The sequence below is a fragment of the Eulemur rufifrons genome, chromosome 2, assembly GCF_041146395.1.
Source record: "Eulemur rufifrons isolate Redbay chromosome 2, OSU_ERuf_1, whole genome shotgun sequence".
Taxonomy (NCBI): domain Eukaryota; kingdom Metazoa; phylum Chordata; class Mammalia; order Primates; family Lemuridae; genus Eulemur; species Eulemur rufifrons.
This window is the reverse complement of record NC_090984.1, coordinates 51,111,863-51,130,776: the sequence shown is the minus strand read 5'-3', so window position 1 is coordinate 51,130,776 and position 18,914 is coordinate 51,111,863. Positions and strand designations below refer to the sequence as shown.

Here is an 18,914-nt window from a genome sequence, read left to right as displayed (position 1 = left end):
TTTTGATGTACATATACATTGTGAAATGAGTTCCACAATCAAACTAACATGTCTACCACCTCACCTAGTTACCATTTTGTGTGTGTGTGTGGTAAGAACACTTGAAATCTACTTTCTCAACAAATTTCAAGAATATAATACATCATTATTCTTTTTTTTTTTTTTTTTTTTTTTGAGACAGAGTCTCACTCTGTTGCCTAGGCTAGAGTGAGTGCCGTGGCGTCAGCCTAGCTCACAGCAACCTCAAACTCCTGGGCTCAAGCGATCCTCCTGTCTCAGCCTCCTGAGTAGCTGGGACTACAGGCATGCACCACCATGCCCGGCTAATTTTTTCTATATATATTTTTAGCTGTCCATGTAATTTCTTTCTATTTTTAGTAGAGATGGGGTCTCACTCTTGCTCAGGCTGGTCTCGAACTCCTGAGCTCAAACGATCTGCCCACCTCGGCCTCCCAGAGTGCTAGGATTACAGGCGTGAGCCACCTCGCCCGGCCTGATTTGTATTTTCTTGATGATTAATGATGTTGAGTGTCTTTTCATGTCCCTGTTGGACATTTGTATGTCATTGGGAAAATGTCCGTTCAGCTCCTTTGTCCGTTTTTTGATTAGGTTATTTGTTTTTTTGCTGTTGAGTTGTATGAGTTCCTTATATATTTTGAATATATGAGATATATGATTTGCAAATATTTTCTCCCATTCCATAGGTTTCCTTTGCATTTCTTCTTTAATTGCACTTCCGTATTTTGCTAAGATTAGTCACATGAACTTTCTGTTGTGCCATTCTTTTGTCCTTGCTAGGATGGCTTTGCAGTCAGTAGTGGACATTTGCTATCAGCTGCAGATTTTGGTCTTTGTTTCACTTTTGAGATGATTAGTAAAGATGCAAAACAAAGCAAATTCTTATGACCAGTCCCAGTTGCCCTTATTCTTCAGCCGTTATTTCCAATCTTCAGCCAGCAGTTACCTATGTCTGTGTATGTAGCTAAACCAGTTACAATTATTATAATTTTCTAGGAAAGTGTTGAGAGAAATCATGCTAAATATTTTATCATCATCTAAATATAAAATATCTCATTTAGTCTTTATACCCATAATTTTTTAAAACAAATCATCACATTTTCCTAATGTGGCTTGTTTTGCGCTTCAGCAAACTTTATTCTACAGGTGCTCATAATTCCATGGTAAATTATACTTTCATATCAAGGCTCTCTAAATACAATTCTTTCTTCCCCTCAGAAAGTGGATCTCTTCAGCCTGGGAATCATCTTCTTTGAGATGTCCTATCACCCCATGGTCACGGCCTCAGAAAGGATCTTTGTTCTCAACCAACTCAGAGATGTACGTATCACATGTTTTGGTGCATAAGTTTCCAGTAACCTGAAATCTTATGGAGATCATAATTCAAGGCAAGGTATTTTTCTGGTATTTATAATATGGAAGAGGCTGTCCTGTTGTAATTCTAATGACTCATTTACTGAGACATGACAGGCCAACCAGTTCTCCGATTTGCAGTGAAACATTTTTCTGAGCAAGGAAAGTCACCTCACCTAAGTTGTTAAAATAACTTAGTTTTGGTACCCAAATACTGTCAACTCTTGGGAGGGATCTTATAGGTCTGTCTACTGTGTCTCTAGTAAGTGGAAGACCACCTCTGCTTACACACCTCCAGTGATGAAAATCTTACCTCAGTTTTGTTTGTTTTTGGAAATCTTACTTGGAGAAATTGATAGGTTATGTTACTTGTAAAAAATTATTCTTAGAGGTTTACTCTCAATTTTAAAACAAAAGAAGAATCAAAAAATTTTGTTTGATATCAATACAGCTCTAGCAGTGGGAATGGGTTATAAGGATAGTAGATATTTAGCTCTGGAAATTGAAGATTCGTGTTGAATGGACCTGGTATAGTAATGCCTAAAGAAAACCACCATGATCAGAAGTTAAAATGCGTCTGAGAAAAATATCTGCTCCTTGAATTTTTTTCCCCCTCAATAAAATTCTCATTTGTATTCTTGGGATTAATCCTTACCTCTGTTATTACTGTAGCTTAAAGGACCAACATTACAGTGTGAGGGTAGAAAATGGCATTAAGATGACAGTGGAAAGTGAGGTTTCGGTGAGGATGCACAGGGAAGCAGGAGTATCCTTTAAGCTAAGTCATATACACTGTCACTAGGAATACACCTCTGGATACTTTGGAGAACAATTGAATTATTTTATTTCCAATACAGTGGGGACAGCTGTGTTTGTAAAGTATAGGAGTAAATAAAGGGGTTACTATCACTTTGTCTTGATTATAATGCTCTTAGGTGATTTTGTCCTTGATGAAGTGCCCTTCTTAAGTCTAAAATTCATATTTGTTCTCTCATTTCAAGAATATCTAAACTGTTAAGTTAATTTTATAATTGAGGTCCCATTTACCAGAAAATTGAGAACTTTTGGGTCGGTAGAGGTTTTAGTGTTAGTGTTTTTCTCTTACTCTTTGTTGGTGGATTGGCATTTTTTGCCTTTTTTCATCTGTGCTTTTCGTACAATTACTTTGTCTTCCTCTGAAACCATTTGATTTTTAAATACTTTGTCCTCAGATGATGTGCTTTTAATAACCTAGGTTGTCATTTGGGTAAAGTTTGTATTGAAATAATACATGTGCAGTTGGAAGAATGAACATCAGTCTTCAAGGCAGTATCGCCTCAGTCTTTCCTTGTTAGCAGATTTTTATTCCTGTATTTTTCTTACTTATGCTGAATAAATGCTTTCACTGTGGCAGTTAGCCAAGCACTTGCTGATTTGAATATAATATTCTTTCAGCCCACTGCGCCTAAGTTTCCAGAAGACTTCGATGATGGAGAGCATGCAAAGCAGGTAATTTTCTCTTTAATTACTGTGTCTTCAGTCTTGCATTTTAATTACTATTTTTATTCTTTTTCAATTAGTAATCTTCTGCCACTCATTCTCTTGTGTCCTGGGAACAACGTGGGGGAAAAAAATCAAAAGATGAAGCACTTAAAATGTTATTAGACTTGAAAGGCCCCATAAGAACGCCAAGGGCTGGCATAGAAAATTAACAAACTACAGGGATCTTTTGTGTGATTCATTGTGCTTTTGAAGTGCTATTTGGACCCTTGGCTTAGCTGTTGAAAAGAAAAGAATGCTTTTACAGCTCATTGTTTTAGATGAAGCTTGAGACTTTTAGAAAAAAAAAAATAACTTAAAGCTATAATTTTGGGATTTTTTGTGAATTGGAAGTAGCTCAGATTGTGGGGGAGGGATCGCATTTTCTAGACAATCTGATGTTACAGAATTTTAAAAAGCAAAATAATTTCTTTTGTATACCCTAAATATCGACTGTGTGTGTGTGTGTGTACGTGTATGTAACTCATGTCATAGGCTAATATTGCTATGCAGCTGATATGAAAGAATAATTATTAGTCAATTTGTGTATTGTCCTTTTGGTGGACCTTTCTTTTCAGTGCCAGTGTTTGTCTTGGTGAACCTTCAGTGGTTAATACTCTTGCTGTATAGAAGCTTATTCCTTAAACTGAATTTTATTGATATTATAATCAAGGCAAAATCCCTCATTTAAATTATTAATGTTGAGAACAGAAGCATAAATAGAACACTATACTGATTTTCTATTTCTTACTTATTGATTATGTATCTGGATGTACATGCCACTTAACTTTTCTGGACTTTAATTTTCCTCACCTGTAAAATAAAGGGATTAAGTACCCTTCATTTATATTAGCACTGACATTCTATAATTTCACAATGTTTAACATGACAGTTATTTATGACTATAGGGACCCATTCTGTCTCATTTATTTAATTAGTGAAGATCATTAGAAATACATTGCATCATGTTTCTATTTCTTTTCCTAGCTATTATTGTTTCTGGGGGTCATGAGTAAATAAATGTTAATTTCATAGCCTTTCCCTGTAACAAGGTCAGTCTTATTCAGTATTTCTACTTGTTGACAGCTATGGTGGCAAAGGAACTTTATTAAACTACAAACATGAGGTTAATTATACACGCCATTTTTCACACGGAGGACTGTTCACCTGTCCTCAGATATGTATTAGGTACTCGTAAGCATTTGAGTCTGAGCTGTACAAAATTGGCGCTAAAACACCACCGCCACAACTACTACCACCTCCCATGTCACAGTCGTTGCTTTTTATTTGAAAGGAGGCAACACAGAAGATGCTTATAAACTGACCATAACATAGTTTTTGCCATGCACAGAAATTTAACAGCATAACAGGGTCTCTTACGCTGAATCAGGTATTACTATTTTTACCAGTTTAATTTAACATAGCTTTCATAAATGTTGTGTCATGTCAGTTCCTTTCTTTATAATATGAAGCTCCTATATCACAAGAAAAGTAATTACCTGTGTTGTTACTTCAGCCTAAGACAGTAGTAAGGGAGAGTGGTGATGGGGGGGAGTATTTTTTAAAGATATATAATTAGAAAATGCTTAATAAATTCATCCAAAGACTGAGCTTTTCTGATCTCAAATATTCCTCTAACTCCTTATAAATCCTTATTATAAATAAGAGGATTAAGAATTATTAAGGAACCTCTTAAAGGTTTATATTGCCTTCAAATGGTCCCTGCTTAATGAGGTAGTAACTGTGAAAGTATAACATGAGTAATGTAAATCAAGAAAATTCGAGGGAGTGGCATCAATACAAGTAACATAAATGGAAAAGAAAGCAAGATGTTTTACATGTTTAAGGATTCCAGCAGCTATTATGCATTATAATTTATATTAAAATTAGGCCTGTAAACCTATTTGTTTTATGTTCTTACATCTTTTTATACCATATTTTGTGTGTTGATAAGGCCTAAGTTCTGCTTCTACATAGTTGTTGAGGATTTTTTTTTGGTTACTTGTGACAATAAAATGTAAAAGGGGCCTCCACCTTTTAAGAAATACTCATATTACATTGCTGTACAACTCTGTGGCCCTAACAAAAGTGCAGAGAAAAAATGACCTATTCAGAGATGTCAAATGCCAGTGAAATGCAAGAAGTGGTGTCTTTTCTTTGGCCTGAACTGACCGTGGCTTCTCTGGAGACTCCCGAGCCCCATGTGCTGCCTCTCATCAGTGGTGTGCCTGGGTTTCCTTACAGAAATCTGTCATCTCCTGGCTGTTGAACCACGATCCTGCCAAACGGCCCACGGCCACGGAACTGCTCAAGAGTGAGCTGCTGCCGCCGCCCCAGATGGAGGAGTCAGAGCTTCACGAAGTGCTGCACCACACCCTGGCCAACGTGGACGGGAAGGCCTACCGCACCATGATGGCCCAGATCTTCTCCCAGCGCGTCTCGCCTGCCATCGATTACACCTACGACAGCGACATACTGAAGGTGGGCTTGCGCCACGCTGTACAGAGGGAGCTTAACCTGGGCCACAAAAGGATCAAATCAGTTCCTTATTTTTCATGGATTTTTTTAAATGCCTCCAACGTAAGTTCCTATGTGAGGTCTGGGAGGCCCCTAAAAGTACACCCAAAATGTGTGCATATGCATTCTGGGAAGAAGGGTCACACTGTTAATCACTTTCTTGAACGAATTCTTGACCCATCCCCTAGAGACTGATCCCTGGCCTTGCTGCCCAGAGCCAAAAACATCCAACCAGCTCAGATCCAGAGGAAGTAGTAGCGTAGCTCCCAGCACTGGTCACACGTCCAGATCACCGGGCAGCGCTCTGACAAAGCAGATGCCCAGGTCCCCCAGCACATCAGCACGTCGAGTGGCTTGGATCTCTAGCTGTGAGGCACTGCAGAATCTCTTTAAAAGCTCCCAGGTGGTTTCTGAAGTATAGCCTGGTTGCCAGTGTGGGGAGCCTTTAATATTTTATTTCTTTAAAAAAAAAAATCTGAAGCAATGTAGCAAAATGTTAAAATTTGACAAAGTTGGGTGGGTAGGTGAGAGATAATTTGTTATATTCTCTGTATGTTTCTGTATGCTTAAAATATGATATAATTTTAAAAGAGAGTAGTAGAGGAAGTAATGAAATTTATGGAGGATCAGTATAGATTTTTAGGGACCGGAGTTTTTGCTGCCTGGCAACATTAGAAACATATTTACAGGATTATAGGTAACTTTTTTATATTTGTCCTTTTGCTTATATACTGTTTCTAAATTTTCTATGGTGAAATGGTACAACTCTTACAATAAAAAAACAAATGAAAAAGAAAGCTCTTGGCAAAATATGTAAATGCCATGTAGCTTTCAGTAGGCCTACAGTGAATCCCCTCCCTGTGTGGGATGGGGCCTTGATGCCTTTGGGTGTTTGTTCCACAATGTTCCTGAGAGTCAGGGAGAAAGTGTTATTTGATTAGCTCTCTCTCAAAGGTATAGATCAACGTGGTTAAGGGCTTGGACTTTGATGCCAGGCGGCCTTCCCACTGCTTGAAAGATTAGGTCTTGCGTTCTAAAGCAGGATGCTTTGCAAGACACGTGGCCTCTTCCCTGAGTATGTTCAAAGAGGAACTGACTTGTTGAAATCTCCTTTATGATCCTGGGAATAAGCAATGTAGTACCTACTGAAGCCACAGATTAATGTTTTAAGGGACCCCTTGGATTGGGCTTTGATGATGACGTTTTAATTGGTCCATTTTAGGGCAGTTTTTCAATCGGTACAGCCAAGATACAGCAGCATGTGTGTGAAACCATCATCCGCATCTTTAAAAGACATGGTAATGCCCTTTTTAAAAATCATATTCTTTTTCATAAGATTTTTTTTTTTTGTCATCATTAGAAAGTACCGTTAGTGGATTTGGGTATACCGTATTTTACTTTTAAATTTAGTTACAGGCAATTGACATCGTGTGAAATTTAAGCTTATTTTTACAGCTCAGCTAGTTGAAGAGAAACTGATTTAAATATTATAACCTTGCTACTAAAATACAGTTGGTTTGTAGAGTCAGAAATATGACCAGATTGACAAACTTAACTCTAAATGAGCTCTCCACTTGTAAATTTAGAGAGTTGAAGAAAAACTGATGATGATTTTAACAGTCCCAGTAGCAGATTACTTAACTGTCAGATGTGTGTTCCTTTTAGGTTGCCTCCTAGGAAGAATAAGAACCTGATGGTTTGTCATTTTTTCTGGTTTGGTGTAGGAGCTATCCAATTGTGTACCCCACTACTGCTTCCCCGAAACAGGCAAATATACGAGCACAATGAAGCTGCCTTATTCATGGACCACAGCGGGATGCTGGTGATGCTTCCTTTTGACCTGCGGGTGAGGCTGGGAACCCTCTACTCACAGTCTGGGTGCCGTGTCTGGTCATAGGGATGGCCTATCTGTTAAAGGATTGCCCCTACTGCTCAGTTTTTCTGCCAGGCTTATATTCTGAATGTCACCTTTAAGAAATGTATTCTTAAGGGACTTGTCAGAGTAAGAGCATTATTGGAGTTTAGTAAATGTTTGGCCCTGACGGCATCCACTTTGCTAATAGCGCAAGTGTTTCTGGCTCTAGGAGCCAGAGGAATCCCGAGTTGCAGGAGCCACACATGCACCTCAGCATTGTGATCTGCCGGATGACCCAGCAGGTTAACCTGGCCAACTCAGACAAGTAAATGTAGTAACATCCTCACATGTTAATGTCTAGAACAATTAAATTCTTGTAACAGCAAATATCTCTGCTAACTGGCAGTGGTGTGTTTTGCCCAGGCGTGCTTTCTTCTGACCCCCGGGGCTCCTGTCGACAGCAGCAGTCTTGCCAATCATGCAGTCACATGATATTGGCTGGTAACAAGCCCATCTGTGGCACTGGACCATAGGCCAGAGGAAAACATGCAATGCATGTGTCAGACAGGGGCTTAATACCCCTCAAGTACAGAAAGCACTTACAAGTGGGGACATGAGCAGAGGATAAACCAGGCAGTTCTCAGAAGAGAAAATGCGCATGACTGATAGGCTTCTGAAAAGATGTTCCGCCTGCCTAATAAGGAAGTGCAAAGCTATCTCAACTTTACCCATCAGGCTGGCAAAAAATACTTAAATTAATATCATCGAGAGATGACAAGGGTGTAGGAAAATAAGTACTTTCATATGTTGCTGATGGAAATATGAATTGCTAATCCTTTAGAAAAGTAATCTGAAAGTTTATAACAAAAATTTTTTAAATTTGATGCACATACTACATCTTTTGAACTAGCAGTCCCACTTTGAGGAACTTATTCAAAGAAATAAAAACACATTGGTGTACGAATGTTAAAAAGACATTAATTGCCATATTATCATGATGGTCAAAAACTGAAAACTACATGTTTATCAATAAGAAAATGGTTGAATAATTTCTCATCAATATTATGGATTACTAAGGAGCTATTAAAAAATTTACATCTAGATTTTCCAATAAATATGTATATTTATATATGTATAAGGTGAAAATATATACAGTTGGCCTTCCATATCCTTGATTTTCACATCCATGGATCCAGCCAAGTGCGGATGGAAAATATTCAGAAAAAAAAAAAATTCCACGAAGTTCCAAAAAATAAATCTTGAATTAGTGTAAACTGAGGACTACATTGAATCCATATGAATGAAGCAATGTGTAGACATTATATTAGGTGTTATGAGTAATCTAGAGATGATCAAGATGGGTACTGGTCCATGGCCTAAAGCAGGAGGTGAGTGGCAGGCAAGAGAGAGAGAGGGAAAGAGGCGCTTCTCTGGATTTACAGCCACTCCCAATCACTCGCATCACTGCCTGAGCTCTGTCTCCTGTCAGATCAGTCACTGAGTCCCATCACCCCCAGATGGGACCGTCTAGTTGCAGGAAAACCGGCTCAGGGCTCCCACTGATTCTGCATTATAGTCAATTGTCTAATTATTTCATTATATAATTTTATAATAATAGAAATAAAATACACAATAAATGTAATGACCTTGAATCATCACAAACCATCCCCCCCAACCCGGTGCATGGAAAAATTGTCTTCCATGAAACCAGTCCCTGGTGCCAAAAAGGTTGGAGACCACTGATCTAAAGTATATGGGAGGATACGCATAGGTTATATGCCAATACTATGTCATTTTATATCAGAGACTTGAGCGTCTGCTGATTTTGATATTCTTGGGGGGGGTCCTAGAACAAAACCCCATGGATACAGAGGGTGACTGTATATATTTAGATATGTCCATACCTATGTTTGATCTGTAGGAATGTCCATGGTGTATCATTAGCTTAAAAAAAAAAAGTTTCAAAGGAACTCTAATAATCCCATTTTTGTTACAGAGAAAGAGAAAAGTTTTTTTTAAAAAAAGCTGTATGTGTACTAAGGTACACTGTGTTTACATGCACTTGGTGTGTGTGCAGGTATAAACATGCTCTCACGTGTGTGTGAATGACCATGCACACCAGCTTGTTTGTATCACCAAACAGCATGGTGTCAAAGAAGGCACTCATTTTGACCTTATTTTTCTAGAGGAGGGAATGGAATCAAGGCATTTTCTTTTTTTATATCTATGTCATATGGCTTATTGCAAGAACAGGTTTTGTGTTTATGGTCTAAGTGGAAATTCCTTCCACATTCCTGGCCTTTTTTTTTCTTTTAAGTAAGCAAAGTGATTTGGGATTATTTTGAGGTAGAGGTAAATAAATAACAAATCAGTCATTTGGGAAGGTAAAGAAAAAGTAGAAGTACAAACATTTATACAGCTATACTTAAAACTGGCTGCTTATTCTCTAAATATTAGGAGACAAAACTACATATTTTTAAACATTGGCTCCCTTTCCATGAGCTAATGTTTGAAATAAAAAAATGATTGCTCATTGGGAATTTGACCTGTGATACCATGTCTGATCTCTTGGAGCAACCTGTCAATGGTATTACTAGTTTTGATTATTATTTGAAGGTGGTTATTAATAATTTCTCCTAAAAGATTGATAGGAAAATCAGAAAATTCACCATAAGAGATAATACCCATTTTGATTACATTATCGTAAATGACATTTAAAAAAAATTCACAAGTAACCAAATTACTTGCACCAATTCTAATTTGACATAGTAAAAGTATGGCAGAGTATATTTAACTAAAAGTGAATTTTTCTCAAACTTAAAAAACCTGAGGGCCGGGCGCGATGGCTCACACCTGTAATCCTAGCACTCTGGGAGGCTGAGGCTGAGGCCGAGGCGGGTGGATCGTTTGAGCTCAGGAGTTCGAGACCAGCCTGAGCAAGAGCTAGACCCTGTCTCTACTAAAAATAGAAAGAAATGATCTGGACAACTAAAAATATATATAGAAAAAATTAGCCAGGCATGGTGGCACATGCCTGTAGTCCCAGCTACCGGGGAGGCTAAGGCAGAAGGATTGCTTGAGCCCAGGAGTTTGAGGTTGCTGTGAGCTAGGCTGACACCATAGCACTCTAGCCTAGGCAACAGAGTGAGACTCTGTCTCAAAAAAAAAAAAAAAAAAAAAAAACCTGAGAAGGGTGATGGTGTGTCTAACATTGGAGCCTACTGCTGACTGAAGCACTCAGGAACATTTCAAGGAGTATGCACGGTGAGCAGAGCATAACTTTGCGAATACACTAAAAACCACTGAATTGTACACTTTAAAAGGGTGAACTTCGTAGTATGTGAGTTATATTTCAGTAAAGCTGTCCTTAAAAGACAAGAGGAATATGAGGAATATGATAGTTGGCACATCTTGACATTGACCTTTAAAACTTTATTTTTCAGGTCCCTTTTGCAAGATATGTGGCAAGAAATAATATATTGAATTTAAAACGGTAAGAAACAATAGGGTGTTCTATTTGGCAGACATGAGAAAGAAATCAAGGAAGACTCTTTTATCTTCTGGGATCTTTACACAGGAAAGAATTCTGAATTCAGAGTATTGAGCTTAGGATATGGTAAAAAAAAAAAAAAAAAACAGAGCCACAGTACCCCTTTCTATAAGGTAACTAGGACTATTAGAGGGAACGTAGCAGGCAGGTACCATGATGTTCCTGCAGTCTATTCTGTGCCTTCTAAATGTCCCCAAGCAACATAACTAATTATGTTCACAAATGGTTGCTTGATAAAAACATCTGGCTGTTGTTGATCACAGATGGCCCCTTTTAAAACTTAATTGAAGTGACACATGGCCAGTGGTGTCTGTGTGAAAACTGCCTACACAGGTAACTGAACAAAAGCTGCTCGTGGAGAAGTGGAGTAAACCCAGCAGGAATGCAGAGCGCTGAGGACCTCCAGGCACTTAGTGTTGGAAAAAGGTTTTCTGTACATTCAATACCACAGGGGTCCCACATCGATCTCTTGGTGAATTGGAGCAGTATTGCTGTCAGTGAGGCACCCTGCTTTAAAGCTCCTTTCTTCAAAGGCAGTTAAAGCCCTTTACGTGCTCTTATCCTAGCTACAAGTGAACGATTAATAGTCATAGTCCTAAAGTGTGGGTATCCCTCTGTAGAAAGCAATCATGTAAGGTAAAATTATTTTTGTGTACAATTTTCTCTCTATTTCAACCATTAAAAACCAATTAAGCTCCATAGTTTAATAGTGGCAAAACTGGGAATTGGAACCTAGATGACAAGGCAAGACTGTTGCAGGGCAAATCTATCTATGCCCTCTTGATCATACCACTGATTCATTTCTTTTCCTATTTGTTTTGTTCAACGATTTCTCATACATATTTGTTTCCAGTGAGCAGTGACCTTAGATTTCTGGGTTTCTCTCTCCAGATACTGCATAGAACGTGTGTTCAGACCTCGCAAGTTAGATCGATTTCATCCCAAAGAACTTCTGGAATGTGCATTTGATATTGTCACTTCTACCACCAACAGCTCTCTGCCCACTGCTGAAATCATCTACACTATCTATGAAATCATCCAAGAGTTTCCAGCACTTCAGGTGTCTTGTCCACATTTTAGCATTCTGAGACTACCCCCCACTAGAGCCCTTCACCAAGTGTGGTGGGGAAGCCCCAGTGACAAACCTGCTTCTTGGTTCTTTACTAGCATAAGTGACAAAAGTTTGGTGTTGCTTTCAAGGTTGATCTCAACCTCTTTCTACCTTGACAGGAACTGGTTTTGTTTGGGGGGATAGTGGTTTTTCTCTGCCATTCTTCAAAATGCAAGAAATCAGACTACAATCGCTAGGATGCTTTTAGCATGTTCATGCCCTGCAGTGGTTCCCTCCAACATCTGATCTCTTAACTCCCCAACTTCCCTTCTGTGTATGCACATTGCCCCCAGTGGGGACTGCCGCCAGCTCTCCTCAGCCCTCCCATCCCACACACATGCCCTGTCATTCCTGCCACCATCAGTCAAGTGAGCCCTTGTCTAGAGAGTCTTGTCTTCGACAAGCCATAGTTTGGGCTTCTTCTCCCCAGGAAGTCTGACTGCTGCCTGGTTGATTGGTTGGCCACCTTTTCTTCTCAACTCTCACAGGTTGATATGAGACAGCCACAAACTACCTTGAGTTGCGTTAGTTTTCTCCAAGCAGAGGGTGTGTTCTTTCAGGGCAGAGGCCATGGGTTCACTTTTCTGTGTACCCCAGTGCACCCAGCTCAGCACACAGCTCACCACTCTGTGAATGCCCGTGAATTTGCTCGTGTGGACAGAAGAAACAATACACGAGCCTGTGCTTATAAGTTAATTACTATTGAACCAGATCCTCCCTCTTTGAAATCTGTGTGAACTCAATGAGGCTTTTAAACAAAACTGGAGACCAGTCAGAGTATTTTTGATGCACATGATACAGTGTTAAATTAGATTATACTCTCTGATTACAACAATATAAAAAGAATGTGTATGAAACAATAAGCTAGGAGGCCATATGCTAAAATTCAATCCTTTTTCTTCCATGGTGGTATGATGATAAAGTGATGGTAAGATTCCAGATTTGGTCATGTATCTACAATTACTTTTATAATGAAAATAATAATTTTTCTCTGTGTCTCAGGAAAGAAATTACAGTATTTACTTGAACCATACCATGTTATTGAAAGCAATCCTCTTACATTGTGGGATCCCAGAAGATAAACTCAGTCAAGTCTATGTTATTCTGTATGATGCTGTGGTAAGCATTTAATTACTTGGACTCAGTGTTGAAAAATAACAATAGTTCAGGATTATTTTCTTACTGATGCAGCCATAAAACTGAATTGGGAGTTTTACCTCCTTCCCTTGAAGGTGAAAGAACAAATTGGCTTTAATTATAGCAACAGTTAACAAGTATTGGTTTAGCTTTTATTCTACACTAAGCCCTACAATACTAGTAACCTCTAGGGTGTTTTTTTGAAGGGTAATTTCTAATTTGAAAAATAGTAAAGTCCTTCAGTAACCTACTTCTTAAGGCAAGAAATCACTCAGTAATTGGTCCTGATACTTGCCAGTAATGATTTAAAAACAGTCAGCCTTTACCCAGCACCTCCCCGTATGCCGGGCATTGTTCCAGGCCCTTCCCATTGGTGAACTCACTTCACCCTCACACCGGCGCTGTTATTATCCTGACTCTCCAGAGGCTGAGAGAGGGTGTCAGTGTGGAGAATAGAAGACGTGCGCCTGCCCTTGCTGCTTCCCCCCTGCCTGTGCTCACCAGTCGCGTCACTGATAGATTTGCTGGTTGAATTGGGGGAGAGTGGCTTCGACCTCTAGTGAGGCCTCATTTACCACCTCCTTCCTGTGGGGCTGGGGCTACGGCACCTCCGGTCACTCGTCCCTCATTTAGCCACGTTATAGTATTCGTCACTTTATGGTATGTGTGCAGATACAGAGCCTGGAGGGGAAACATTGAAAAAACAAATTAGCTTTCTATTGTGGTGCTGGGATGAGGTGAATGTTTATCTTTTTTAATATCTTTTCATGTTACATTTTGTTTTCATAATAAATAAGAGGCATCCAAGAGATTCAGTAACTGGCAGTGCCAGGCAGCCTATGGTTAAGACAGCGAATAGTGGGAGTCCATAATGACTTACTGTTTTTTATACATCAAGAGGCTTAACTAACTTTTCTTTCACCTGGCAGGTACACACCAGGACCCAAACTTTACTGTTTGTTTTCTAGTGGTTCTTTCCTCCCCCCAAAGTGCTGCTGCTGTTTGGCAGTGACAAGTACAGTGTGATGTCAGTCGGACACTGACGGAAACCCCAGGGCGCGTGCCGAGGGGCTTCCGCTCGTACCTGTGCATATCCATGGCCACGGCCCCTCTGCCAGCGAGGGATGAATTGCCCAAGGCCCAGCTTGGTTAGGGGAACACGGATCAAAACAACTCCCTCCCCGCACAAACGAATACTCTGTTTAAGCCTCTTCAGATCTGGGTCACCTCACCATTCAGCGAGTACATTTTTCCTCATTTTAATTCTTTTATGTCAGAGTTTTTCAAATTTTAAAATAAGTTAGTTATGGTTTTGTGTGAATTGGGGGAAAGAGTTTTTTTAATCACAGAACTAAATCCATCCTTTACAATTAGGAGCATTTTGCCCAAAATGAAGGCTATTATTGTCAGAATTAGCCTGGAAATTGTGTCTTGTTCAGGGCCAGATTTGGTGACTCGTTGTTACATTTTTCTTCTGCATTAGACAGAGAAGCTGACGAGGAGAGAAGTGGAAGCTAAATTCTGTAATCTGTCTTTGTCTTCTAATAGTGTAAGTACCTTCTAATGGTATTAATACAGCTTTCTGTGTCATTTTGTGATGCCAGAAAATGTCACCCAATTCTTGTTGCGGTAAGATAGCAGCACTCCGTGCTGCCTTGCAGACGCAGTTCTTCCCTTGCACGTCAGGCACCATGGCAACGTCTGGGATTAGCAGAAGAGAAAAACTGATGCTGTGATCAAAGACTGCCTCTCCATGCTCCTTCTTGATGTGCTGTAATCGTCCTGTTCTTTCTTGATCAGCAGATACTTTTCTTTTACCCCCTTATAGAGCTGTGCTTGGTAGAGCCTCCTGCTGAGCAGATCTAGTACTAGTTGTCCCCTTCTGAAATAGATTATGTGGGACTCAAAGGAGGCACAGAGCTCTGCGGATTCATCTGGGTATCCCCACCCTACCCCCTGCCTCCAGGGCTCCTAACTCTTCAGAGTTGAATTGAAGCCCTTGCTTTTCTGGTACATTTCTTACTGCTAAAATCTCACATTTGATCCCATTAGCAATAAGGAAAAGCTCATGGGATAAACAGGTTGGTTGTATTCTCGCTGCGGGCATCAGATTGACCCCAGATCTTTGGCACAGTAACCCACACTTAATTGAGTAGCTGAACAACAGAAGACAGCAGGGATTTTGTACATTTTCCTGAATATTTTTATAAGAAGAGATTTTTTTTTTTTTTTTTTTTAACTTCCCCACAACCCTTCTAGCCCCTGGTCTGACACTCAATACATGATCCTGTAGTGATCAGCAGAATTCACATATGGGCTGGATTAAAACACGACTGTACACAGGCCAGGCAGTCACTCGATCTTTTGGACACCTACGGTGTGGCAGGCACGGAGCCAGGGGTATATAGAGGAGTAGGCTGGGGAGTCCACAGACTGCGTTCGACTTCTTAATTCGTATTGGCCTTAAAAAAGCCACAGGGGAATATGTGCAGCAGATCTCTGCCCTCAACTCTTTAAAACAACTTTCACAGGGTACATGGAAACCATAGTTTAAAGACATTACCCATTTGCAGGTAGGGAAAGTAAACCAGATACATAACACTAGGAGTTCTGGAAATTATGCCAAGTTAAATCTTGAATATTTAACATTAGGGGAGTTACTAATGATACGTAAAGTGACCCAATAGCATAGTATTCAAATATGAAGAACAATATTTACATACACTCTGAACATGTACACGGCACACACCTATGTGCAGAAATAGTCCCAAGTTTAAACAGCACAAAGAATCTGCACAAGAAACTAGTCAGTGATTCCATACACAAAGTTTCAAGCCCATTAGGTTCTTTCAACTCATGTCACATTTCAGAAAGTCTTGTAAATATCACACACTTGCACATGATAGCTGCATTGGTTGCTAAAATGTCAGCTTTTTCTTTTTGCTAAATCTCTACCCACTGGTTATTTGATGATGCTAAGCATTAGTCAGAAGTTGTGTGTTGAATTAGTTTTAAAATGGAAAAATAGTATCTAGTAAAGGCCTTTGATACTTTAATTATTTTAAAATGGAACTCTAAGGGTGCTGGAAAGAACAGTAGAAATAGTATAATAGAGTTTCAAACATCTGGCTCAGTCTTCTCATTTTATAGATGAGACACCTGAAGCCCAAAGAGATGTTGTGATTTGTCCAAAGTCACATGGAGTTAGTTGATGATAGGGTGCAGACAAAAATCTGGAAATATTGACTCTAGTGCTCCTGGTAGTTTATTAATGGGGTCGTTTATTAATGTTAAAATTTATCAAGAATTTTTTTATTTCACTAAGAAGAAAAATATTTTAAAGACAATGATTTTCAAATTTAAAATTTTGATCTTTAGTAAACAGATTATAGGAGATTTTAACACTCTTTAGTTTTATTTTTTTTTTTTTTTGAGACAGAGTCTCACTTTGTTGCCCAGACTAGAGTGAGTGCCATGGCGTCAGCTTAGCTCACAGCAACCTCAGACTCCTCGGCTTAAGCGATCTTACTGCCTCAGCCTCCCGAGTAGCTGGGACTACAGGCATGTGCCACTATGCCCGGCTAATTTTTCTATATATATTTTTAGTTGTCCATATAATTTCTTTCTATTTTTAGTAGAGACGGGGTCTCGCTCTTGCTCAGGCTGGTCTCGAACTCCTGACCTTGAGCGATCCACCCGCCTCAGCCTCCCAGAGTGCTAGGATTACAGGCGTGAGCCACCTCGCCCGGCCTAGATTTTTTAAAAATGTAAGAGATTTATGATTTATAATCATATTAAGCTATGTCAAGCCGAGTCTTCATTCGGCCCTTAGTTTTCATGTGCCAATTTATGGATGAACCAGGTTCTACTTGCCTACAATCTTAAAATAGCTATAATATTGTTTCTTAATAATTTCAGCTTTAGCTCCTGGGAGTTTCTTTTCTGCCTTTGTGATTATGGTCTCTTTTACTCTTACTCCTGCTACGTGCCAGGGACTGTGACTGCCCCACAGGTAGATCATCTGTAGCCACTGCCCCCTCTTCTGGGGCAGACGGTGCTACCTACAGCTGGTGAGAGCCAGGGGCAGGAGGCTGCCTGCCGGAGACAGCAGCTCAGGGATACAGATAGGAGTTATTCGAGCAAAGGGAGGGGAGGGAGTCTCTGGTTGATTCTGTGAGCATTAGAACAGGCAGACTTTGCCGTCCTGTTCCCCCATTTGTGTGCCTGCAATAATGGGAATTCATGAGAATGAGGCAGGTAAAGAGGAGCAGTACTGTCCTGAGAATATGTACTGGAGGCTCTGCTAGTGCCAGGGTCTGCTGTGCCATGGTCAGCATTAACTGTGAGTAAATGTCTGTGAATAAAAGTGAACCGTATGTGCCTAAAACACTGCTGCAGTGTGCTTTAGAGTTGTTGGAAAATTCTTAGTCAGGGTAGTAGCAAAGGCTGTGGATGTTTTGACCGTAACACCCCTTCCCCACCCCCAGAGGGAGAGCTGTGTCTCCCCGTATGTAGGAAACACAGGACAAAGGGAGTCTTCCCCTGCCGTGGATTGGCAACTAACTGGCCTCTTTGCTTTCCAGCTGTGTCGACTCTACAAGTTTATTGAGCAGAAGGGAGATTTGCAAGATCTAATGCCAACAATAAATTCATTAATAAAACAGAAAACAGGTGTTGCCCAGTTGGTGAAGTATGGCTTAAAAGATCTAGAGGAGGTTGTCGGACTGTTGAAGAAACTTGGCATCAAGTCACAGGTTTGGCAACTGTTTGATACTGGCAGTACGGATTTGTGGCATTAATAATAGCGCGGGGTGGGGGGCGGGGAATGGGTTTCATTTCATTAATGCTAGTCAGTGTTTCATTTTTCCAGAAAAACTGCTCTCTTCATTTCAGAGCATTTGATATCCAGTAATAGTTTTGGCTTAAATCAGGGTTTCTTTGCAGACATCACTATTCCTATCGTGTAGCGATTCTCGTTATGTTAGCCTCAGAGGTGGTTATTCTTGAAGAGAACAGAGTTTCTCTGGCTTGGCAGGCTACAGTTAAACAGACTTGGTGCCAGATTTCACTGAGTATTTTGTTTATGCTACATTGTTCTGATGCTGTTGATGGGAAACAGCATTTTCAGTGTTACATCCCACATTCTAAACTTCAAGCCCTTGACAGCGTTTGTGTGACATTTCACTTTACAGGTCTTGATCAATTTGGGCTTGGTTTACAAGGTGCAGCAGCACAACGGAACCATCTTCCAGTTTGTGGCCTTCATCAGACGGAGGCAGAGGGCTGTCCCCGAAATCCTTGCCGCGGGTGGCAGATACGACCTGCTGGTGAGGGCTTACCCTTTAGTTACTTGTTCTGGCTTAGTTTTGTTTCTTCCCCAATGTATTATCTTGAAATTTTTCAAACCGACACAAAAAATTCAACCAGTAATATGATTAAATACCTCTGTATCTTTCTTCTAGGAATAGAAATGTAATGTGAACCACATTTGTAATTTTTTTTAACTTTTTAAAAAAAATAATTATAGTTTTACAGAAAGTTGTAAAGATAGTACAGAGGGGTTTCATGTGCCCTTTACCCAGTTTCCTCGAATGGTTATACCTTGCGTAACTATAGGAAAATATCAAAACCAGGAAATTGACATTGGTACAATGTATGTGTATAATTCTGAGCCATTTTGTCACATGTGGATTGCCATAACCACTGCCACAGTCAAGATACAGAGCTATTCCATCACCACAAGTAGCTATGGTATCAACATTTCACCAGTTTATTTTCTCAGTTCCCTCCCTTTATGTCTCTTTATGCGCCGTTTATAATGTAATTGCTTAAAATACTTCCTCTACATATAGTGA

The 18,914-nt window shown here is 39.8% G+C and overlaps 1 protein-coding gene across 1 annotated transcript in view; it reads left to right on the top strand.

Annotated features, from left to right (window-relative positions):
• EIF2AK4 (eukaryotic translation initiation factor 2 alpha kinase 4) overlaps positions 1-18,914 on the top strand; it is a 96,245-nt gene that overhangs the window by 57,553 nt on the left and 19,778 nt on the right. The window contains exons 19-29 of the mRNA XM_069484768.1: positions 1,237-1,338; positions 2,806-2,859; positions 5,134-5,370; positions 6,629-6,704; positions 7,131-7,252; positions 10,705-10,754; positions 11,703-11,871; positions 12,925-13,041; positions 14,543-14,608; positions 17,643-17,813; positions 18,252-18,386. Coding sequence (XP_069340869.1) covers positions 1,237-1,338; positions 2,806-2,859; positions 5,134-5,370; positions 6,629-6,704; positions 7,131-7,252; positions 10,705-10,754; positions 11,703-11,871; positions 12,925-13,041; positions 14,543-14,608; positions 17,643-17,813; positions 18,252-18,386 — 1,299 coding nt within the window. The remainder of the gene's footprint in view (positions 1-1,236; positions 1,339-2,805; positions 2,860-5,133; positions 5,371-6,628; positions 6,705-7,130; positions 7,253-10,704; positions 10,755-11,702; positions 11,872-12,924; positions 13,042-14,542; positions 14,609-17,642; positions 17,814-18,251; positions 18,387-18,914) is intronic.